The sequence below is a fragment of the Aptenodytes patagonicus genome, chromosome 20 (genome assembly GCF_965638725.1).
Source record: "Aptenodytes patagonicus chromosome 20, bAptPat1.pri.cur, whole genome shotgun sequence".
In the NCBI taxonomy this organism is placed as follows: Eukaryota; Metazoa; Chordata; class Aves; order Sphenisciformes; family Spheniscidae; genus Aptenodytes; species Aptenodytes patagonicus.
Window position 1 is genome coordinate 1,345,576 of NC_134968.1, and position 23,832 is coordinate 1,369,407.

General features: G+C 72.9%; 1 protein-coding gene across 2 annotated transcripts; it reads right to left on the reverse strand.

The window, feature by feature from the left end:
- Nucleotides 1–22,481, reverse strand: RARA (retinoic acid receptor alpha). Of its 2 annotated transcripts, XM_076356800.1 has the most exons (9): nt 22,398–22,481; nt 14,744–15,046; nt 3,019–3,167; nt 2,782–2,923; nt 1,642–1,802; nt 1,384–1,560; nt 1,086–1,290; nt 669–827; nt 1–348 (listed from the first exon to the last, which is right to left on the reverse strand). In XM_076356800.1, exons 2-9 carry the CDS (start codon nt 14,919–14,921, stop codon nt 137–139), a joined length of 1,383 nt encoding a protein of 460 aa, XP_076212915.1. In that variant the 5' UTR covers nt 14,922–15,046; nt 22,398–22,481; the 3' UTR covers nt 1–136. The 2 variants fall into 2 exon arrangements, with proteins under 2 accessions (XP_076212915.1, XP_076212917.1); XM_076356802.1 differs by lacking the exons at nt 14,744–15,046; nt 22,398–22,481 and adding an exon at nt 8,464–8,635.
- Between the last annotated feature and the right edge of the window lie 1,351 nt (nt 22,482–23,832).

Genomic DNA, 23,832 nt, shown 5'->3' on the forward strand with positions numbered 1-23,832 from the left:
TGGGGTTCCCAGGGCTGCGCCGGCGGGGGGCTGCCGAGGAGTCCGCCCCAGGGGGGCTGCAGCCAGGGCCGAGGCGCAGGGTCCCCCCCCACGTGCCGGCATGCCGGGCTCTGTCCTGGTGCGCGCCAGGCGCGGGTCACGGCGAGTGCGTGGCCGGGCTGCTGCGGTTGGAGCTGGGCGAAAGGCTGGGGCTGCAGCTGCCCGGGGGGGGCCCCAGGCTGCCCGCGCGGGGGCCGCCCGGCTGCCCCCCCAGCGTGTCCATGCCCTCCGAGTTCTCCAGCATCTCCTGGATGAGGGGCGGCATCGACCCCGGGATCTCCATCTTCAGCGTGATCACCCGCTCGGCGCCTGCAGGAAGGGTCGCAGTCAGCGGGGCAGGGCACTGCTGGCACCCCCAAATCGGCACCCCCAAACCAGCAACCCCGGCTCTGCTCCTCCCTGGGTGCCGAGGACAAGGGACATGGCCATGTCCCCAGCGTCCCTTGAGGATGCAGTGCTGTGGGTATTCCCTCCCTCATCCCCTCCAGAGGATGCTGTGCCCTGGGGAAGGATGAGCGACCTGGACGACCAACCCCCCCCCAACCCCCCCCCGATGATGCCGAGCCCAGGGGATGCTCCCCCGGCACATGGAGCCGCAGGAGGGCGGCCGCCCCCTCCCCAGCGCTCACCCTTGGCGCTGATGCTGCGGAGATCTGTGATCTTCATGAGCATCTTGGGGAACATGTGGGGCTTGTTGGGCCTCCTCTTCCTCACATAGATCTTCAGCGCCTCCAGCAGCGGCTCCTGCAGCTTGTCCACTTTGTCGGGCTGCTCCAGATCCTGGCGGTCTGCGGGGAGGGACAACAGTGGTTACGGGAGGTCAGCACACGTCCTGTCATTCCCCCTTGCCCACCGTGGGCACGGATACGGCCCAGCTCCCTGTACGGGGCCCCGAGGGGGTCACCGGGACGGCTGTGCCGCGGCAAAGGGCACCATTTGGGGTCTTCTTGGTCAGTCATTTGGGGAGGACAGCCGGGCAGGCACTGAGGGTCCGCCGGGGAGCTGGGTAGGTTGCCTGCACACACACCCCCCCCCCCAGCACCCACCTCCGCAGATGAGGCAGATGGCACTGAGCAGCCCTGTCTCGGCGTCGTCCATCTCCAGCGGCAGCAGCTGGTTGGCGAAGGCGAAGACCAGGTCGGTGAGGGGCCCGAAGCCAGCGTTGTGCATCTGCGTGCGGTTCAGCGTCAGCCCGTCTGAGAAGGTCATGGTGTCCTGCTCCGGCGTGTAGCGCGTGCAGATCCGCAGGATCTGGGGCGGGGGGGCGAGGGCAGAGAGCTCAGCCTGGTGTCCCCTCCCCATCCCCGTCCCGGTCCCCGTCCCCGTCCCAGTCCCCGCTCTCACCAGGATGTCGAGGCAGGCGGCTTTGAGGAGGGTGATCTGGTCAGCGATGGTGAGCGTGGTGAAGCCGGGGAGCTGCTTGGCAAACTCCACCGTCTTGATGATGCACTTGGTGGACAACTCGCTGAACTTGTCCCACAGGTCGATGTCCAGGGAGACCCGCTGCTCTGAGCTGTTGTTCTGCAGCGGGAGGCTGGGGGTGAGGGCACGGGGGGAGGCTGCCATGCTCCCCAGCCCCCCCGGACCCCCCCCAACACTCACCGTAGTGTATTTGCCAAGCTGGCAGAGGGCGGGGAAGGTCTCCTGGTGGGCTTTGCGCACCTTCTCGATGAGCTCCTCCACCTCGGGCGTGATGATGTAGCTCTCCGAACACTCCGGCTTGGGCACGTCCTTCTTCTTCTTGTTCCGGTCGTTGCGGACGGCTGCAGGGATGGCAGGGTCAGCGTCACCCGGCCCCGCTGCCACCCAGCCCCCGCCTGGGGGGCCCTTCTGGGCCCCCCTGCCCTTCTCCCAGGGCAGGATGAGGACCCGCCGCCAGTGACGGGATCAGGCGCAGTGACAAATGGTCAGCGGGGCCACCCTGCACAGCTTTCCTTTAAGCAAGCCCCCAAGTCATTAGGAGGCAATTAGGGGTGACACCGCACCCGTGGAGGGGGGGGACCACACCCCTGGCCATGGGGACAGTGCTCAGCTCTGCTCCGCAAAGCCGATACAGCGGAGAAAAACACCAGGGAGAGAAAATGGCAGCTGAGCCACCGCGCTCATCATGGGAGCGTGCGGATGCCCTCGAGGCGGCAGCTGGGGAGGGAGCAGCCGGGCGCAGCCCCGGCCCCGCACCCCTCAGGGATCAGCCTCTGTGGGCCGGGGGGGGGGGGGGGGGGCCAGGACCCCCCATAGGTGCAGGGTGAGCTGCAGCCCCTGGAATGCTGAACACCCCCCCCCCGCGGCACCCGGCCCCCCCCCAGCACCCGCCAGCCCCCTCCTGGGTATGACGGGCCCCACGGGGGCAGGCAGATGGGGCAGCACTGCCGGGTGCTCGGGGAGGCAGCTGCGCCCCAGCAGCCATCACCCCCAGTCACCCACCCCCGGTGATGCTGCGCCGTGCGGGGGGTACAGCCGGGCACCATGACAACTGGCACGCAGACGCCAGGAGGCCTCATCAGCGTCATTTATCTCTGACATCATCAATCACGCGTTGCCTGGGCAACGGCCGGGCTGTGACACAAACCCAGGGGGCCCCCCCATCTCCCCCAGGGCCTCGCACACGGTGGGGGCTGCCGGGATGGCCCACCGTGCCTGGACACCCCCCCCTCAGCTGCACCCAGGCAGGGTGTCCCCATCACCCCTGTCCCCGACCCCGTCCCCGACCCCGTCCCCATCCCTGTCCCTGCCCGCACTCACACTCCTTGGACATGCCGACTTCGAAGCACTTCTGGAGGCGGCAGTACTGGCACCGGTTGCGCGTCACCTTGTTGATGATGCAGTTCTTGTCCCGGTGGCACGTGTACACCATGTTCTTCTGGATGCTGCGGCGGAAGAAGCCCTGGGGACCCCGCACGCCCTAGTCAGAGCCTGGCCCGGGGACCCCGGGGACCCGTGGGGATGGTGGCCCCGGCGCGGGGCGCTGGCAGCTCTCACCTTGCAGCCCTCGCAGGCGCTCACCCCGTAGTGGTACCCCGAGGACTTGTCCTGGCAGACGAAGCAGGGCTTGTAGATGCGGGGCAGGGGCGGGGGCGAGGGCGGGCTGGGCACGATCTCCTCCGAGCTGGTGCTCTGCGTCTCGACGGCTGCAGGGAAGGTGGCGACACTCAGGGCACGGAGACCCCCAGGCAAGGCTGGCCCTATGGGGACACCCCCGTCCCGTGCCCCCCCCCCCCCCCCCGACAGCGCCAGGGCCAGCCCCCAGGTCTGGTGGTCCCACCGGCCCCCCTGCACTGGCCACCCTGGCCCTCCCCGGCCACGCGGGGCCGGTGGGGAAGAGGATGTGGGCTGGGAAGATGCAACTTGACATTTCCAGGCCACGGAGACGATGTGGAATTCAGGCAGACAAAAAAAAAAAAAAGAAAAAAGAAAAAAGCTGGGATCCCAGGAGCCCCCCGCACGGGCGGCGCTGATGGCCTCTGCGGGGCTGGCACGGTGCAGTCCCGGCCTGGGGGGGGGTGGGGGGGGGGGGTGGGGTGGGGGGTGGCGGGCCGGTGCCGCACACTCACTTGCACATGCAGGCACACACACGTGCATGGTTGGGGGGGGGGCCACCCGCTGCGCCCACCACCCCAGAGCTGAAGGCACAGCGGCACCCAGCCAGGGCCCCACGGGACCTCGGCGAGGGACGTCCCCGAGGGCAGCGCTGCCCTCGTCCCCGCGACAGGCAGCCCCCGGCCACCACGTGCTGCAACGGCCCCGCCAGCACAGGGGACGCAGCCACTGCCCCCTGCACCCCAAAAACCTCGTGGGACGTGTCTGCCCCGCTCCTGCACCCCAAAATCCCGTGGGACGTGCCCACTCCCTCCTGCCACCCAGGACCACCCCTGTCCCCCACTGCCCCCCAGGACCACCCGGGAGGTGCCCAAGCCCCCCAGGACAAGCCCCGTCCCCCGCCCCAGCGCAGCCCCAACCGCAGGGGGGTCACGGTGCAGCCGGGGTGCCAGCTCCTGGCGTGGGGCACAGCCAGGCAGGGGTTAAGCGCTCCCCGGCTCCTCCGGGATGTTTGCGAATGTTTTTCTGCAGCGGAGCCAAGTGAACCAGTCAAACAGGATATTAAAGGCCGGGCCGGCGGGGGAGCCCGGGCCCGCCCCGCCGGCCCCTGCGCCCCGAAAAGGGCCCCTGAAAAGGGCCCCGGCGCCCGCTTCGCCCCTGAGGCCAGCGCATGAAGAGGCCCCACGAGGGGCACCCACCCTGCGCCCACCCCTCGGGCCGAGGTCCACCCTGGGTCCTGCCAGGGAGGTGGGGCTTGGGGGGGGATGATGGATGAGGGGTTGGGGGGGGGGGGTGTCCCCCCATCCTGGCTGTGCCACCGGCCACTCGCCGAAGGTCATGGGCCCAGGGACGGGGGGGGGGACAACGGGGACAAAGGCACCCACGATGCTGTCCCCCAGCACAACAGGGACGGGTGAGCGTGCTGGCAAGGAGGCGAGCGTGCAGGGCACAGAGGCGAGCATGAAGGGTGCAGAGGCGAGTGTGCCAGGCGTAGAGGCAGGCGTGCAGGGCAGAGAATGCAGGCGTGCAGGGCAGGACCCGAACGTGCAGGGCGCAGAGGCAAGCGTGCAGGGTGGGAGGTGAGTGTGCGGGGCGCGGAGGCGAGCGAGCCGGGCAGCGCTTCCCGGGCGGCACTGAATAAATCACCGCTGCCACTCGAGGGAGCGGAGCCATTAAAGTGACTGAGCGAACGTCGTCTATAATTTATCGCCTCTTTTATATAATTTAAGAACTTCCTCGTGGAGAGCTGCACTCACAAAATGCAGATTTGACAAGATTTTGATGTGCTGGGTGTGGAGGGGGGGAGGGGACCCGGCTACCCCCGCACCGGTGTCCCCGCAGGAATCCCCTGCCACCGCAGCCACCGGCCAAGGGACCGCGGTGCCACCGGGGAGGGGATGGGGCCACGGGCACAGCCGCCTGCCTGGTCAGCTCCCCAGGAGCCCCTCGCGGTGGCATCAGGCCGGGGTGCCCCTCGCGCCCCTGCAGGACAATGGGAGGGCACAGAACAGCACCCAAAGGTGCTGAGCAGGCAGGATGGGTGCAAACCTCCCCTGCTCCCGCGGGCCTGGGTGTGCAGGAGGGGCTGGCTGGGGACACCGGGGACCCAGGCGTCCGGGCTCCCTCCCCTCCCCCAGCCCCATCTCCTCCTGGAGCAGGAGGGACCCAGGCGTCCTGCCTCCCCCCCCCCCCCCTTTCGGAGGAAGCGGAGCCCAGCTGCAGACCAGATGCTGCGGCTCCGCCAGCATCCCCGGGCGAACGCGCCGCCCCCGCCTGCGGCCCCGCCGGCCGCTTCCTGCCCGCGCCAATGGACCCCAGGGCGCCCCGACACCCGGCAACCCGCCCCGGCGTGGGAAAGCGCCCGCGGGGCCACACCATGTGCCAGGGCCCGGGGGGACCCAAGAGGCCGGGCTGCCACCACCCCCGCCAACAACCGGCCACCGGTCCCGGGTCGGAGCTGGGGATGGGACCCAGGCCTACGGAGCAGGGGCATGGGGAGCAAAGCCCGGCTGGGGGCCGCAGCGGGGCTCCGCCGGCGCTCGCCGCAGGGCCCAATCTGGCAGGCAGTGCCGTGCCAGGCGGGACAGCCCCACGCCCGCACCGCGGGGCCCGGCGCGCCCGGCAGGAGGGTGGGCGCCCGCCCAGGGCTTTCCTGCAGATGAGGATCCCACGTGCCCCAAATTCCTGCGCCTCTGTGGGAGCGAGGGGTGGGGAAAGGAGGGTCCTGGGGCCGCAACGGCGCTGGGAGCCCCAAACCACAGGGTGCCTTGGGCTGTGGGGTGCCTGGTCCTGCCTACGTGGCGCCAGGCACAGTGCTCAGCCCACCAGGCACCACCACCACCCCGCCTGGTCCCCACCGGGCATCCTGCCCAGCAGACCAAGGGGTCCTGCTCTCTGCCAGTGCCAGGGCCCCCCACCACCCCGACTCACGTATCTGCCGCACCGCCACGCTGTGCCACAGCACTGCACTGGCTGCGCGCCACCAGCCGGCCCAGGGTGACGGAGCATGGCTAACGCAAGGCGATGGCAGGGCCACCCCGTGCCCAGTGGGGCGGTGCTCATGCACAACCCAACCCCACATACCCCCTGAGACCACCCCCAGCACCCCACAAACACCCTGGCAGGATGTGGTCCCACATGGGCACGGGATGCCCACCGCCTCAGTGGGCTCCTTGCAAGCACCGCCGCCACCATCGGGAACCGCTTTGTGCCTCAGTTTCCCCAGCTGTGTCATGGCAGCATCCCCTGGCACCGTTGCAGCGGCGGGCACGCTCCCCACACCCCAAAGAGCAGCTCTTCCCCCCGCGCCAGTGAGACGGTGTCCCGCCGGGCAGGGCAGCGCCGGCACTGGGCCAGCAGCCAGCACCTCGGGACCCGCCCCGCCGGGCACAGCCCAGCCGCAGCCACAGCTGTCTCGGGGGAAACCGAGGCACGGCATCTCCGACACCAGCACCACCGAGCCGTGCCATGTGCTGGCACCCCTGGGCCGGGGAGATACAGCACCTCGGCATGATGTAGGGAGCGGGGCACCCTGCCAGGGAGTCCCGCCAGCACCCGCCACCCACGCGCCCAGCGGGTCACGGTCACCATGACCAGAGCCCGGAAGTGCCCTGGCCTGGGCAGGGGCCCCGCGCGGCACGGTGGCCACACGTCCACCCAGAGCTGCAGTCCACGGGGAGGGGGCTCTGGCCAGGAGGCCCCTCTCCTGCAGGACTTGGGTGTACGGGGGGGGGATGATGGCCCCCAGCCACCCCACTCAGGACAGCACAGCCCCAGGGATCGGGGGCGGGGGGGGGGGGGGGGCCTGTGCTAAGGGGATGGCACTGGAGCCTGGGACACACGGCCCCTGCCAGGCCCTGCCTGCTCCGGGGCTCTGAAGGCAGCACCCCCCCCCCGCAGAGGTGGTGGGAGCCCCCGTGGCAGCCCCACGCCGTCCCCAGCTGCAGACAAAGGCCCCTCACGCCGCGCTCGCGCCCGATGCCAGCAGAAAGGTCGAGCGGCCCCGAGACAATGGGGGGGAGCGAGACCGCGGGGGCCATGGCTGCACACCCCCCCGCTCAGCGACGGCCACAGGCACCGCACCGGGCATCGCCATGGGAAGGGCGAACCGATGGCAGGGACAGGGGCTCACCGGGCCCCCAGGGATGAGGCAGCCCCCCTGGCCCCGCTGCACCCCACGGGAGAGCCCTGCAGCCCTTATCAGGGTGAAAGTCCTACGGAGCCCGGCAGGACTTTCCCTGGGCTGTTATCGCTGCCCAAGGCCCCTGGGCGCCGGGCCAGGCCGGCCGGCCGCCCGCTGGGGAGGGGCGTGGGACCCCCTCCAGCCTGCCCCGGCCCCACTCTCCCCCCGCACCACCCTCGCCCCTGCACGGTGGGCACAAAGCACAGTGGGGCCCCGTGTCCCCCGCGGGGTGGCAGCCCCCAGGCCGGCCGGCAGCACAGGGTGCGCTGTCCGTGCCCCTGCCTGCTCCCACTGCCTGCTGCTCGCCCCGGCACGGAGGTGCCCGCACGCCCTCCGCACCCCATGTCTGCACAGAGCACGGGGCTGCCCTTCCCCAAGGACGGCGGGGGACCCACGGGGGGCACCGGGCTATGACCGACACCCCCCCCAGGGACACACAGGGCAGGATCCTGCCAGCGGGACTGGCCAGGCCCCACATCAGCACCCAGGACACCCTGACCCAGGGGGACACCCCGATCCCCGGTGGGGCCACGGCGTGGGGGGGGGGGCCCCCACGCTGGCGCATCCCCTCCGCCTGTGCAGCAGCAGCAGCAGGCGCAGCGGCTCTGTAGTTAATGGGATTTTGTCGGAGCCCTTATCAGGAGGGACCGAAACTCCCAGCGGAGCCGGGGCTGCCGCGGCCCCCGCTCGCAGGAAGGGGTGCAAGGGGTGTGAGAGGTGCAAGGGGTGCCCCGCCGGGCCCCGGCCCCCGCCTCGCCGGGCTCAGCCCCGGCCCGGCCGTCCCAGCTCTCGCCGAAGTAGGACAAGGGTTGTTTATGGCTGAGCCGGCGGCATCTGCGCAGAGCTCGGCCCGGCGATGGAGCCGGCGGGGAGGGCGCTGGGCCGGGGGCTGAGGAGCCCGGCACCCCGCTGGAATCAGCACCCAGCACCCTGCTCAGCCCCCCCCCCCCCCCCCCCCCCCCCCGCCCACGGCCAAGCCCCCAGCACCCATCCCCGCACCCAGCACCCATTCCCGCACCCACCCCTGCGCCCAGCACCCATCGCTGCACCCAGCAGCCCGCACCCATCCCCGCAGCCCCCCCCCTCCCCCGCCGCCGCCCGGATCAGAGCGCGGTTTGAGGCCGCTCTTCCCGCCCGGGCGGGCTCCAGCACCGGCCCGAGGCGGCGGTGAGGGGCCCGGCCGCCCCCGGGGCGCAGGTACCTACAGCGGCCGGAGCTGCTCCAGGGCGGGGGGCGGCGGGGGGCCCCGCGGGGCGCGGGGGGGCCGCGCTCCGGCAGCAGGCAGCCCCGGCCCGGCCCGTAGAAATCCATCCGGAGGAAGGGGCCGGGGGGCAGCCCCGCCACCGCCGCGCCCTCGTACATGGCCCGGGGCCGCGGGGGCGGCTCCCCCGGTCCGGCGGCGGGGGCGGCCCCGGGCGGTCAGCGCCCCCCCCCGCGGCAGCCGGGCCCCCGGGGCGCCCCGCGCCGCGCTGCCATGGCCCCGCCGCGGCTCAGCCGGGGAGCGGGGCCCCGCCGCTCCGCTCCGCGCCCGGGCAGGCGGCGGCGGCGGCGGCGGGAGGCGGAGGAGGGGGAGGAGGAGGGGGAGGGGAGGAAGGCGCAGCCCCGCCGGCTCTGCGGCTCCGGCAGCCCCGGTCCCTCCCGACACCAGCCGCCTCCCCACAGCCTTAACCCGCTCCGCGCCGCGGGGCCGCCGGCCGCCGCCGTCCTCCCCCGCCGCCCGCCGCCGCCTCCTCCCCTCCCCGGGACGGCCGGCACCGGCCACGGCCGCGCGGGGGGGACGCGGACGCGCAGGGCCGGCGCCACGCGGGAGCGGGCCGGGGGCGGGGGGGGGGGCGCACGGCGGGGCCGGGGCTGCCCGGGGCCGGGGGCTGCCCGGGGCCGCGGCTCATTTGCCTAATGGGATGCGGGTGAACTGCGGGTGAACCCGGCTGGGAAGGGCTCACCTCGCCCTGACCCCCGGCCGCCCCCCGGGGGTGCGGGTGCCACCGCACGGGGGGGGGGGCCGGTGTGTGTCTGTGCGCGCGCGCGCGCACATGTGCGTGCACACGCGTGTGTGCATGCGGGTGCATGCGTGTTCCCGACGCATAACGGGGTACGTGCATGTCCGTGTTCCCACTGCAGAGGGGCCCACGTGTGCCCCCGGTGCACCGCTGCATGGGGGGGGGTGGGTGTGTGGGTGTGTGTGTGTGTGCGTGTGTGTGCACGCACATTCCCGCAGTGCACGGGGCAGCCTGTGTGCACATACGTGTGTGTGCATTCCTCCTGCACACGCATACATGCGTGTGACACAGTGTCCCCACCAACCACAGGCGCAGCTGAGCGTGTGCACACATACGCCTGCACATGCGTGTGCGTGCGTGTCCCCACTGTGTGTGTGTGCGCGCACCCCCACTGCACACACATGTGTTTGCGTGTGGCCCATGTGGGACAGAGCACCACACGCTCTCCCCTCCCCTGCCCACGCTCACAGGTCCCCACGGGAGGTGACACCCCAAGCCCAGGGCCCCTCCCGGGGCTGCCCAAGCGATGACGGCACTGCCTGCAGACACGGGCATCACCCCACGTGGCACGGCCGGCTCAGCCCCACTGCCCGCACCCAAACAGGGATGGACCCACACCAAGGACGGTGGCCACAGGCTGGGCTGGCAGGACGGGCCCCCGGCGGTGCCACTTCCCCGCCGCGCCGGTAACCTCCCCGCCGCACGGTCTCACCCACCCACCCTCGCTTCCCTGCACCGCTGCCACAGCCACCCCGCGGGGCCCAGCCCCGGTCCCCTCCACGGCAGGCATGCAGCCTCTGCCACCCCGGGGGCTGCTCCGTCCCGGCCCCGCGCTGCCCCCCCCGCACGGGTGTCCTTACAGGGAGAGCCCAGGATGCTGCAGGGCCCATCCGAACCTCCGGCCGGGTCCTGCCGTGGGCAAGGGGCAGGAGGAGCACACGCGTGTGCGCAGCCGGACGCTGATGGGAGGATGCGGGCGCTGCTGCACATGCCAGCCCTGCATGGCCACACGCAGCAAGCAGGGAGCATGCATGAGCAGCTGTGCATGCGCGCGTGCACGCATGGCAGTATGCACACACACACACCCCCAGTGCTGAGGGCACCCTCCCGCCGGCACGGCCGCACTCTGCACGCCCACGCGCCCCGGCCCCGCACGCGCCGGCAGCCCCCCATCCCGGCCCCAAAGTGAGCAGCCAGGGCCGCCCTGCTTTTATTGCAACCTGTCCGTCCCCCCCCCCCAAGAGAGGAGGGGGAAAGGGGAGAAAAACAAAAAAGAATAAGAAAAAGACCGGGAGGTGTGTGTGCATGTGTGTGTGCATATATGTGTGTGTGCGTGTGTGTCTGTGCAGAGCAGATCAGCAGCGCCTGTTTAAATAATAATAGAAAGGCAAAGGCTTTGCTTAGCCAGCAGGTTTCTGAACAAAAGCCCAGCGCTCCTCCAACTTCCTGCAGCGAACATGACAAATGTCTGCTTTGACTCATTTACCAGCGCTGGAAAGAATGTGGCTGCGACGGAGGGGACGCGGGCCGGTGGCACCGCACGGCTCAGCCACGGCACAGCCGTGCCATGCACACACGCCGGCGGCCGCCCCGTCGGGCAGCGCTTCCCGTCCTGCGCTGGCGGCGACAGGAAGAAACAGAGATTAAAAAAAAACCCCAAAGCCTTAATGCAGAAGCCAAGAGGAACTGGATGAGGGGAGCGCCCCGCACGCAGCCCCACGGCACGAGGGGGATGCCCCGCCATGCGTCCACCGCCACGTCCCACCGCCCCACCAGCAGCCTGGAGACACCAGAATGGGGTTCCCCCTCAGCAGCACCCCCTGGCCCCGCTTCCTCCTGGCCCCACTCACGGGGGCGGCCGATGCTCTGGGGAACACAAGATGCCCCCACGAGCACGATGGAGACCCGGCCACAAAGCCCGTGGGGACACCACGGGGGACACCACGGGGGACCCTGCTGTGCCCAGAGCGGGCAGCTTCAGGAGTGCAGGGTCACAGCCCCGGCAGACAACAGGACGTGGGCAGGGACACTCAGGACCCCCACACAAACCCACCCATCCCAGCCCGGGGTACAGGGTGCCTGGCCCGGCCCCTTCCCCCCATCTCCACGCCGGCACCTCGGGGCCCCGCAGCCCCCCTCCCGCCCGCCCACTTCAAAAGACCCCATTTATCCCCTTCAGCGGCTTTTGAGCACGGCAAATTCCTCCCCCCCGGCCCCCGTGACAGTGATAGAAAACCTCCGCCGTAATGGGCTTTCCCAGGCGCGGGGGCCCAGCGCCCAGCCCGGCCTCATCAATCTTCCCCAGGCGGGGATGGGGGGGCCGGGGGGTCCCCAGCACCGCACCCCGCAGGGGCTCCCTGGCCCCTGCCCCGAGCAGAGGCCCCCCCCAGCCCCCACCGCCCCCCGCCCGCGGCCCCCGGCCTGCAGGGAGCACGTTTTGCTCATTAATTTTTAAAAATTAATTAATTACGGGGCGCTGCGGGGGAGCGGCTGCGGCGCAGAGGAAACTGGAGCCAACGGGTAGGGTGACAGGCCAGGCCCGGCCGCGGGGCCCCCCGTCCCGGCAGCCGAGAGCGGGGCCGGGGGGGGCCTGGCTGCAGGGGGAGGGGGCCGCGCCGGGGTCCCATTTCCCGCAGCCTGGGAATCAGGGCGGAGGGAGGGTCCGGTGGGGGCGGCAGTCCAGGGAGCCCCTCGCGGGGTGGCGGGCGGGAATCCCTCATGGTCCCCCCGAGATCCTCCGTGGGCCAGCACTGGGCGAGGGGAGGGGACCCCCGGGGACAGCCAGGCACTGCGGCGGGAGGCCCTGGGGACAGGGACGAGGGCACAGGCACAAGCCCTGGCACCCCCACACACACCGACACGCATGCACACACCTGGCACGGGGACACGGGTGGCTCCGCACCGCGTGCGGCGGTGGGCAGACACAGTTGTGCAGGAACGGGCAAACGCGCAGCGGGCTGGGCACTGAGCACACCCGCGCACGCACACACGCGCTCCCCACACACCGTCGCTCAGCCCTGCGCACGCTCGCTACACGCACGCACAACCCCCGCAGCCCCAGCTGTGCGCACACAGGCGTGCACACACACGCACGGGCACAGCCAGCAGCGCACGCGCACGGCGCCACGGACACGCGCACACACGCAGCCAGCTCCACACGCACATGGATGTGCACACCCCCTTGCACGGGCTGTGCACGCACCCCCACCCTCACCCCCCCGCAGCGTGCACACACAGGCACACACATGCACACCCACCGTGCGAGTGCACACGTGCCCACACGCGGCTCTGAGCGTGGAGAGGCCCCACACCCATCCCGGGTGCCCCTCGCCACCGTCCCTTGCCCGCCCCAGGGTGCCCCCGCATCGGGGCCCAGCGTGGGGCAGGGGCTCCTGTCCCCGCCCCACAAGGGAAGCCGCAGCACTTGTGCCAGGGGGGGAGGCGTGCCGGGGGGGCCGTGCCGGGCGTCCCCAGGGCCATGCCTGGCACCTCCGCTCACTTCCCCTTTGCCCGGCGCTCTCGACTCACGGCACGAAGGGCCCTGGCACGCGCGTCTGGCCCCAGCCAGGACGGTGGCTCCCAGGGCACCCAGGGACACCCGACTCGGGCCAAGGGGTGCAATGGGCCCCCTCTGCACCCGCGCCTGGGGCGAGCGGGGCAGCCCCCAGCACCACGCACAGGATACGGCCGATCCCATTTCCCCACGCTGGGGGCAAAGCATGCAGCACCTCGGGGGGCCTGATCCGGCACTGGTGGCTCCCCTGCAGCCCCAACGCCACCGGATCCCCATCCCAACACCCACGGCCCTGGCAGGGCGCCTGGCCAAACCCCGGGGTGGGGGGCATCTGCACCCCCAGGAGGGACCAGCCAGATCGGCCCCGGGGCCGCGCAGCAGCAGCACATCTGGCGAGGGCGGGCCGGTGGCGGGGCCAGCGGTGGGGCCGGACATGCATGAGGAGGGGGTGGCTGCACTGGGCCCCTCCATGGCCCCCCAGCCCCAGGCCCCCCCCAGCCGGGACAGAGACTCTGGCGGTTCCCTGCCAGCCCCGCCACTAGGAGGGAGAGCGGGGTCATCCCACCCAGGCACACACCAAATACTGCAGGACCTACACAAACAGGGCACCCACCAGGCTGTACGGGTGCGGGGGGGGGGGGGGGGGGGGGGGCAGACACCCCTTGCATCCCCCTGGGCACTCCAACAGGGAAGGCCAGGGGGAAACTGAGGCACGGTCCACCTGGCTGCCATCAGCCCCAGGGCACCCTCCAGCCCTGCCCAGCCCCCTGCCCGTGGCCCCCATCCCCAGCGTCAGGGAAGCCGGGGGGGGGGGGGGGGGGAGGGGGCGGAGACAGGCGCCCCCCCCCCCCAGCCTGTTCCCACAACGCCCGTACGGGATCGGCCCCAGAGCCAGTGCGGGGGAGGGGCCCCACCCGCCGCCACCCAGTCGCTGAACTGGTCCCACTGGGTCCCACCACCGCCGGGGCGGCTCCGGCGGGGGACAGTGCCCGGGGCCGGCCCTGCCCGGGCCTGCACCATTCCCCGGGGCCAGGGATGGGCCGGGGGGGGGGGGTCCCGCCACACCCTGACCCACGGGGGCCTCCCCGACGGTGGGCGCCGCAGGGCACCCATGCCAGCACGGCACGGGAACAGGCAAGGGCGCCCATCTGCAGCGGTGCCGGGGATCTGAAGGAGTCCGGCAGCCGCCCCATGGCACCCAGCGAGGGTCCAGGGAAACTGAGGCACGCCATGAGCCCAGGGCTGGGGCGACGGTGCAGGGAGGACCCCGGCCGGGAGCCCACCTCCCGTGGCTCCCAGCTGCCGGCGCGGCGGGGCGGTGATTACCGGGGCCGTGATGGACGACCCTGTCAGGGGGAAATTGAATCAGGAGCAGACGCGATGATTGCCTTCATCGCCTCCCCCACAGCGGCCCCCGCGCCGCCGGCAAACAAAGAGCCGCCGTGGGGACGCAGCACGGCACTGGCTTCCCCGTCTCTCTGCCACCGCTGAGCCCCCCGTCTCCCAGCCTGGCCGCGGTGGGTGCCGGGGACCGTGACAGCCAACAGCCCCTAACCAGGGCCAGCTGGGCCGTTAACAGCCGGGGTATAAACACAGCCATTAACGAAGGCAGCCACACAGCAGCAATTAACTCGCACACACCCCTCCGGGTGCCGCTGCCCGCTCCGTGCCTCAGTTTCCTCAGCAGCAGCGCTAACGGGGACGCACCCAGCGCTCACCTCCCACCAGACAAGGAGCCGGTGCCCCCCAAACACAGCTCCCCACGGGCGGGCGACACGGTGGCTGGGAGCAGGGACACCCCCTCACCGGTGCCACTGCCCCGGGGCAGGTTACGTACTGGTGCCGGGAGCAGCAGCCTGGGGTCGGCACCCGCGTCCCACACTGGGGACAGACCCCGGCACAGAGGGGTCCCCGTATGCCCCCCCGGCACCAGGATTCCCACCATGCCCCCCGCGAGGCTACGGTACTCACTGGCGGGCGAGGGGGTGCTGTATCCGCTGACGGGCAGCTGGTGCTGGATGCCGGCCAGTGTGCTGGGTGGCGAGAGCCCCCCCAGCATGTGGGGGAAGAAGAAGGCGTAGGGGGGCACGGGGTAGCCGTTGAGGTGCCCCCCTCCAGGCGTGGGGCAGGAGCTGCTGTTGCTGGCCATGGCGGGGGTCTCCGGCGCAGGGGGGACTCTCAGGCGCGGGGCGCGGGGGCCGAGCAGAGCATGGGGCCCGCGGGCGACCCGCTGCCTGGCGGCTGTCCTCGCTGGCGGCGCTGGCTCCTGCGACACTGCGGGGGGAGCAGAGAGGGGGGGGTTAGCGGAGGGGCTGGGATGCCCGGCCCCCACCCCAGTGTGGCATCCACCAGCTGTGCCTCAGTTTCCCCAGACCTTCCAGGGGCCGCATCCCCTCCCAGCCCCAGGAGGGCGCAGCCGGCCGGGCCCAGCGTTCCCCGCAAGATTAATGACAATCCCCCTGATTAACAACACCGCGACCAGTGGGGCCCGGCAGGCGCAGGTCGCTAATCCTGGCTTAGCGGGCAAGGGGGCAGCGGACAGGGGGATGGCGTGGGGACACTGCAGCCCCACAGGGCACCCCCTCGGGCCAGGGGCCACGTGATGGCCCCAAACCTGCTCCCCCAGGCCTGGCCCGGGAGGAGGGGTGCATGGGGGGTCCCAGGGGGGCAGCACCCCTTGCCCCAGCCTGGGGTGCTGCAAGGCAGCCGTGGGGGGGGGACAGGCACACCAGGGTCTCCTGAGGACAGCGGCTCCGCTCCAGCCCAGCTCTGCTGTCACGGTCACGTGCCCCCGCTGGCTCTTCTCCCCCCATGCCTGCACCGAGCATGAGGGGGCTCAGCCACCCGGCCCCGGGGCTGGAAGGGGCTCATCCCCCTGGGACCGGCGCCCAGGGATTCAGCTTGGCCGCCCGCCGCAGGGCTGGGCTCTGCCTGTCGGGGTGCAGCCCCCGCCCCGTGCCGTGTGTCGGGCCGGGCCGGCAGCTCCCACACCAGCCTAGTGGGACACAGACCCCGTGGCCCAGGCCAGGCCAGGGGGCGGCGGTGGGAAGGGGGGCACGGGGCTTTCACAATCCCGGGCTGGCTGTTTATTTAAGCCCTGGCGCGGGGCCCGGCGGGGGCTGTTTATTTGCCGAGAGTGCTGGCTCCCGGCCCCGCGGAGGCGGAAAAGGATCCAGAGGAACAAGGCTGGGCCGCCCGGCGAGGCGCTGGGGAGGGGCCGGGACGGGCACGGCCCTGCCCGCCCCCCCCCCCCCCCCCAGCACCCAGCTGGGTGCACCCACTGGAGGCAGGACCCCCATCCTCCCAGCTCACACCAGCACCCACAGCCCCGGTGCTGCCCCCCACCCGTGGGGACCCACTACAGCACCCATGGGGAGACCCACGGTCCAGCTGCCCCCGGGGTGTGCACCCAGGGGCGGCTAGGGTGGGGGTCACGTCCCCCACCGCTGGCACAGGGTGCCCCGCCGGGCGCTGCAGCACGTGCCGGATTCCCACAGGCACCGCCGGGGCACGGTGCCGGACACTGGGTCAGCATCCGCCTGGGCACAGCGGCCGCGGCTCAGCCCCGGGAAGGGGACGGCCCTCGCACCGGGGTCCCCACATGGCACCGCAGGGACCCCGGCCCCCCGGTGTGGGGGGCTGCCCGTGGCCCCCCCAGCCAGGCCGTGGCCCCCGAGCCGTGCCGGCTGGGGGGAGCAGAGGGGAGGGAGGCGCGGGAAGAACTGTTTATGTTTGCCGGTGCCAAGTGCTCGCTGGGCACCACGCCAGCCGCGCCGGGGCCCAATTACTCAACCCGCCCCTGCCTCCCCCCCCACCCCCCCCCCCCGCATACCGCCGGCCTGGGACCGAGCGAGGCCAGCACCGTCGACCCGGCCACCACGCACCCTGAACCCAGCAGGCAGCTGCCGGCCCCCCGGCCCCTTCAGGACCAGCAACGGCCAGGAGGGTCCGGGAAGCCCGGCCAGCCCCACTCCCGTGGGCAGAAGGAGCTGCAGCCCAGAGATGCCCCGACGGGCCCCTGTGCCAGCACGGACTCCGGCACACGGCTGCTCCCTGACCAAGGGGGGTCCTGGGTGTCCCAACTGGGGGTCCTGGGCGTCCCAACTGGGGGTCCTGGGTGTGCTGGCCAGGCCCGGCTCCCAGAGCACCCCAGGCCAGCACGTGGGGCTGGGGGCCGTGCAGCCCCTCGGCGGGGGCCCGCGCTCGCCCTCCCCGGCGCCTTTTACTCCAGTCCCCGGCAGGAGCTGGATGGGGCCCGGAGCTTCCTGGAATCCAGTGCCTCGTTCCAGCCCCGCGGAAAACACGGCCGCGGGGCCCGGGCCAAATCCCAGCCACGAGGAACCTCCCGCCCAGGCCGGGGGCGGCCCCTGGGAGCGGACGGACGCACAGACACGCAGACCGGAGCCATTCCCAGGGCCAGCAGCAGTGCGGCTGGGGGGACCATGGCTGCCCAAGCCACCCGTGACCCCAAACCGGGGCACGAAACCCACCCCACACACCCGGATAGGCCAGGCAGCGCTGGCACAACCCCCACAAGAGACCCCTTCTGAAAATGCAGCCCCCAGCTGTGACCCCCAGGCTGGATTCACTGCTCACACCCAGGCAGGGCCGCATCCTGCTCCCCTGTGCCTGGCACGGCCAACACTAACCACAGAGCGACAGGGATTGCACCGGGACAGTGGCATCGCGACACCCACCTCCCCAGCGGCCGCCCCCAGCCCTGCCTGCCGAGGGGGCCGGGCAGCACCCCCCATCCCACCCCATGGGCACCCTGAACACCCCAGTGCAGGCAGCACCCCCGGCCCTGGTGCCCATGTCAACCCACCAAACCCAGCCGCGCTTCCTGCCGGGGCACACGGCGATGGCAGCACCAGCACCCGGATGTGACACGCCGGCAAGCAGGGGCACCGCCCTGTCGTCCCCCCCCCCGGCACCGCAGGGGCAAGCAGGGCTGGGGCTGCTCTGGGGTGCCTGGCGGACAGCGACCGAGCCCTTCCTGCCATGCCTGCGGGCACCGCGCTCCTGGCCGCAGCTTCCCCTCGCCACTCTCGATTCCCAGGCGGCCAGGTTTCAGTTCAGCCCCGGCCCCGCTGCCACGGCCCCCCTGCCACCCCAGATCCTGTCACCCTGCTCCCCTGCCACCCCGGTCCCCTGCCCCGCCCCTGCTGCCACCCCAGAGCCCGCTGCCCCAGCCCCCTGCCAGCCCGCTCTGCTTCCCAAATCCGGCAGGGGTGGCTGCTGTCCCCGTCCCCCATTCGGGGGAGGGGACGGGGGGGACCGGGACAGGTCACGGGGACACCCCAGTGCCAGGCCGCCCCACGGCGCGTGGGCAGAGGTGCCGTGCCCCGCAGTGCGGGGGGAGCAGGGTGGCCCCGCTCCGCTGGCAGCCTCCCAGACAGGGCAGGAAGCATCCGTGGAGCCGCTGTGCGGTCGCAGCCTGCGGTTTCCTCGCTGCTGTCAGCGCCCGGCCCAGGCAGCCTCACATGCGAGGCCAAGGGCCTGGCCGCCCCCCACCGCTGCCGGCCCCCCTGGCTCCTCCCCGGCCAGCCAGTGCCACGCAGGGGGCGTGAGGTGCCCCCCGGCAGGGCTGCCGAGCGAGACCCCCTCCCTGTATCCCCGAAGCATCTCGGCCGTGAGTCACCGTCACGTTTCTCACGTCCCCGGGCAGGCGTGAATCATGCCCCAGCCCGGCGGCAGGGCCAGAGCCGGCGGCACACGCTCAGCACAGGCAGCGTACGCCGGAGCCAGGGCTACCCACAGCCCCCATTCAAGGGGATCTGGGAGTGCTGGGGCCGCTGCGGACCCCAAGACTCACATGCTGCTCGCAAGGACCGGCGGTGCACCCAGGGGCTTGCTCAGCCCCATCGCGGGTCCCTGGGTAGCCCCGGTGTCCCCATGCCCTGGCACCCTGCGGGCCAGCAGCAACGCACACCCGGCCGCCCCGGCTTCCACCAGCATGGACACGGGGCCAGGGATCCCGCGCTGGCTGGTGGGGACGGTGTCCATACTGGCCTCCCCACCCTGTGGGGGCACACAGGCACCCCCAGGGAGCAGCCACCAGCCCCGCAGTGTGGGTCCTCACCCCAGCACCCCCACGTCCCGCTGCCGGGTGGGAGTCACAAACTGAAATTCCACCTGTCGCGGCCGGGCCGGCTCCAGTTACGCGGGGAACGCGCCGCTCCGGTTACACCTCCCGCACCCGCTGCCAGACTTGCCATTCTTCTGTGGGAACAGGTGCCCCAGCCCCCGCCACGGCCCCCAGGATGGGCACGGCTGTGCCACGCCACCACCGGCACCAGCACTGCCCCGGCCCAGCTGCCCCGTGGTGCCAGCTCGCTGGATCCTGGAAGGAGCGAGCCAGCCCGGCTCAGCCCCAAAGGCCCAGCGGTGCCCGGGCCAGCCCTACCTACCAGCCCCCTCACACCACAGAACAGCCCCGCAGCACCTGGGGACCCTCACCCACACCCCGGCGCTGCCTGCCCACGGAGGGGGCACCCCTGGACCCAGCCTGGCCCCCACCCTGCGGTGCAGCCCCAACCCTCAGCATGAGCCCAGAGAACCGCAGCTCCCACAGCCCTGCCCGCTGCCGGGGGGGGAGTTGTGGTCCCGGGGTGCCCCATCCCGGTTCCCCACAGGCTCCTGGGAAGCGGCGGGATTGCACCACGGCAGCCGCTCGCAGCAGCCCCTGGTTGCTTTTAGCCCTGGATGCGGCACGCAGCCGGCGCCCTGGGAACGGCGTGCCGGGAACAGCGCGGCCCCAGACAGCCCTTTCTGGCTCGGCGACAGCCGGCAGACAAGTGCAGCTGGCTGCGCCGCCAGCCCGCGGCATGGAGCCGCTCGGGACATGGTGCCCGGGGCTGGCGTGGGTGGACCCAGCGGGCAGGCAGCCGCGCGGCACCCCCGGACACCGGGATTTGGTGGCACCGTGCGCCCAGCCCGGGCAGGCTTCAGGCGGCTGGGATCAAGCCAGGCCAGGCTGGGACCTGGCGTACCTGGGGGGGCCAAACCGCCCTGGGCTGCAGGCACCGCAACCCACCACGCCACGACCGGGCCGGCTGCGGGAGGGCATGCAGGTGTGTGGCAGTGCCATGTCCCCTGTCACGGCCTGGCAGCCGTGGCTCAGCCGGGGATCGCGGAGGCCGGGGCGGGCGCACGCAGCCCCTCGCCGGGCCCTGCCACGAGCCACCCCCGCTAAGCCGCTTCCAGCCGCAGGGAGATTAACCCATTTTCCGTAATCAGCACATGTGTCACCACAGATATGATCGCAGCCCCCCGCGCCTGCCAGCACCGCAGCCCTTCCCCCTAGCCCCGGGGCTGGCACTGCCACCGGGTGCCCTGTGGCACAGGGGTGTGCAACAGCATGGGGTGCCTGTGGGTGCCAGGGGTCCCTGGGCACGCGCTGCAAGGGCCCCACACCTCCGCCAGCCAAGGGCCCCCCCCGAAGTGCCACAGCAGAACCCTAAAAAAGGCCAGGGGACACCAGAGCCCAGCCAGCCCCCAGGCTGGCAGCACTGGCCTCAGCACAGGGCCTGGGCCTTGTCAGGGCGGGTGGCCCAGGGCACGCTCTGCCCGCGGCCGGCACAGCCGAGTGTGGCACGTCGACACGCCAGAGCCTCCTGGTTATAAATAGAGCCGGAGCCGTGGAGCTGGTGAATCCCAGCGCCGCAGGGCAGGCAGTGGCACAGGCCCTCCCCAGGCTCGGTGGCCGCGACGCTGCTCTCGGCACGAGCACTGAGCGCCAGGGACACGGCGGGTGTGCAAGGACAGCCGGGCGAAGCCGGGAGTCCCGGCTGGGACGGGGTGCCCGCAGGCACCGGGCAGTGTGGGATGGGGCACAGGGCCCTGCCCTCCTCCCCGCTGTCCCGGCACCCGCTGGTGGTGGCCGTGTCACCTGGGGGGGGCTGCAAGCGGGGCGGTGGATGAAAGGGCCGGGCACCCACCAGCGTCCCTGGTGCAAACACCCACGGGGCCACGCGTGTCCCCGCACCACAGCAAGGTCACCCCCAAGGGCAGGGCGCGGGGCCCACGGGTGACATATGGCCCAGGAGCGGCGGCTGCGGGGCCGCTAAGCCACCGAGCCGTCACCCGCTAATCCCGGCACAGAGGCCAGCGGTCAGGGCACCGCACCCAGAGCCGCCGGCTGGCGCCTGCCCGGCACCCCGGAGCGGGATGGCCGTCCCTGCGGTGGGGACGGGCGTGGGGCACCGCGGGGAAGCACCCGTGTGTGTCCCAGCACCCGCCGGGCTGCGGGACGGCCCCCGCCGCCCAACGAGGTCAAAGGTCAGAGGCACAGATTTAGGGGACACCCTGGCTCCAGCGGGCGGGGGGGAGGAGCTCGGCCCCGGTCCCGTCGCCCCCCCCCCCCCCGACCTGGGGCGCTGCTGCCCGGCCCCGGGGGCCTCCCCCCACCCACGGTGCCGCGGCCCGGGGAGCACCCTGCGGGGCAGCCCCCCCCACCCCCGACCTCCGCTACCAGGAGCCCGCGGGGGCTCCACCGCCCCCGGGCATCTGCTGCGGCGGAGGAGGCGGCGGCCGGCGCCCCCCGCCCGGCCCCCCCAGCCCCGCCGCCGCGCCAGCGCCCTGTCAGCCGCGGAGAGCGATGGCTTCCTCCGCCCGCCGGCCAGGAAACGGCGCAGACGCCGCTCCCGCCCCCCGGACCCCGGCCCCGGCCCCCGCCGGCCCCCGCGCTCCCGGCCCCGCTCACCCGCCGGGCCCCGCCGTCTGCGCCCCGGTCCCCCGCACCCCAAAAAGGGGAAGCGGCCCCGGCTTCCCCCCCCCCCCCCGCCCGCACGCGCCGAGGGGGGGGGGACGTGGCTGCGCGCACCGGCGGCCCGGGGAGGGGGGGGAGGCGGCTCTCCCGGGGGGGGGGCACCCCCCGCACCGCGCTCCGTGGCGGTGCCCCAGCCCCCCGCCCCCCCCGGGGCGGTGGGGGACCGCAGCCCCCCGCGCCGGGGGTACCCCGAGCCCTCACCGGAGGGGGGGGGGGGGGGGGGGGGCAGCGCTGCCGCTCGGGAGCGCCCAGCCAGCCGGTCCCGGGAGGGGGAACCCCAGCACCGGTGACCGGGGGGGGTCCCGGCACCGCCAAGCCCGGGGGCGAAGCCACGATCCGGAACGGGGGCGGGGGGCAACGCTGCCCCTCCGGAGCTCACGGCAGCCTCAGACGGGCGGGGGCCCTCACACCCCCCACCCCCACCCCCGCGGGGACCACACCACCGAGACGGAGCGAGGGGGATCCCCAGGATCCCCCCTTACCGGAGGGGGATCCCCAGCGCCGCCTCCCTGGGGGGGGCCCCCCCCCCACCGCCCCGAGACCCCCAAGACACCCCTCCCGGGGCAGGACCTCCAGCAGCCCCTCCCGGGGCGGGGACACCCCACCACCCCGACCCACCGGAGGGCGGGGGGGGGGGGGGGGGGGGATGTCCCCGGTGGGACGGCACCCACCACCCTCACCCGGTCCTTGCACCCCCGCGAACGCGGCGACCCCTCCCACCGGCACGACGCGCCGGGTCCCACCGCAGCGGATCCCCCCCCCCCCCCCCCCAACCCCAGCACCGGGGAGGCGGTACCGGGACCGCGACAAGAGCCTTCCCTCCCCACCACGGGTGAGCACGGGCCCACTCGTTACCTGATCACGGAAGCTTCACACCGAGATCCTTAGAACCGGGAAGCTCCCGGTGGCGGTTGCATGGCGGCACGGGGCGACCCGGCCTGGGGAAAAGGGGGGGGGTTGGGGTGGGGGGGGGGGGGTCGGGGGGGGGGGAAGAAGGGGGCGGACGGGGGGTGGTGGGGTGGGGGGGGCTTAACGAGCGGCGGCCGCGGCCATTGCGAGTCATGTGCTCGCGGGGAAACTTTACCCGGGGCTGGGCCGGGCCGGGCCGGGCGGGGCGGCGGCGGCGGCGGCGGCGGCGGAGGGCGGGGGGGGGGGGGGGCGAGGGAGGACGCCCCGCCCCTCCCGCCGGCCCCGCCCTCGCCCCGCCCCTCCCGCCAATGGGGCGCCGCCGGAGGCGGCGCCCCATTGGCGGGAGGGGCGGGGCGAGGGCGGGGCCGGCGCTACATTGTAACTCTTTGAAGTCTCCAGAAGGCGGAAGGGGAGAAAGTGGGTGCGCGCGCCGCGCGGAGGGGAGGGGGGGGGGCTCTTAAAGGGGCCGCGCAACCGCAGCCTCGTTGCCCTTCTTTCCTCTCCACCCCCCCTCCCCCCCCGGGTTCAAGGGTGACACAAGGAGCTGAGGGGGTGCCCGGGGGGGTGGGGGGGCAGGGGAAGGGATATCGTGGCCCTCCCCACCTTGGGGGGGGGGGGGGGGAGAGGGCAGGGGGCACCCAGGGAATGAGGGAAAACTGGGGGGAGGGGAGGTGTTGCCCGCGGGATGCGGGGGTGGAGGGGCAGAGCTGGGACCACTCGGGGACCCCGGGGCGGGGTGTGGGTCAAAGCGGGATGGGGCGGGGGGGGGGGGGGAGTAGGGCCGGGGGGTTCCCTGGGCCACCCCGGGGGGCCAGAGTGGGGGATCCCCGAGCTGCCCCCAGGCTCAGAGGGGCAGGGTTGTGGGCCACCCACGGCCCCCTGGGGCTGCGGAGTGCCCGCACCCGGGGGGGGGGGGGGCTTCCTTGGCTGCCTGCCTCCCCCCAGCTGGGCCACTGACCCCGGGGACACGGACACGGACACAGGCTCCTATCAACCGCTCTGCTGTATCGGCAGCGCCCTCGCCCCCCCCCCCCAGCTGCCCCCACCCCGGGTCCCGGTGACGGCCCCAGCACCCCTCGTGTCCCCCACACCGCACTGGGCCGCCCACCCGGAGCCCACCGAGGGCACGCGAGGGCTTAAAGCAACTTTGCTGTGAAAAAGGGAAGAAAAAGGAGAACTGCAGCGCTGAGGCAGCCCTGGCACAGCCCCACGCAGGGACTGGGCCGTGCAGGAGCCCCACGCCCCGGGCTGGGTCGGACAGGGCAGGGGAGGGGGGCCGGCCCCCCGCAGCGATGCTCCCAGGGCCACCCAGAGCCAGGGTGAGCACGGGGCAGGGCTGAGCAGACCCCCAGCTCTGCTGCTCCTCACCTGCACGCAGCTG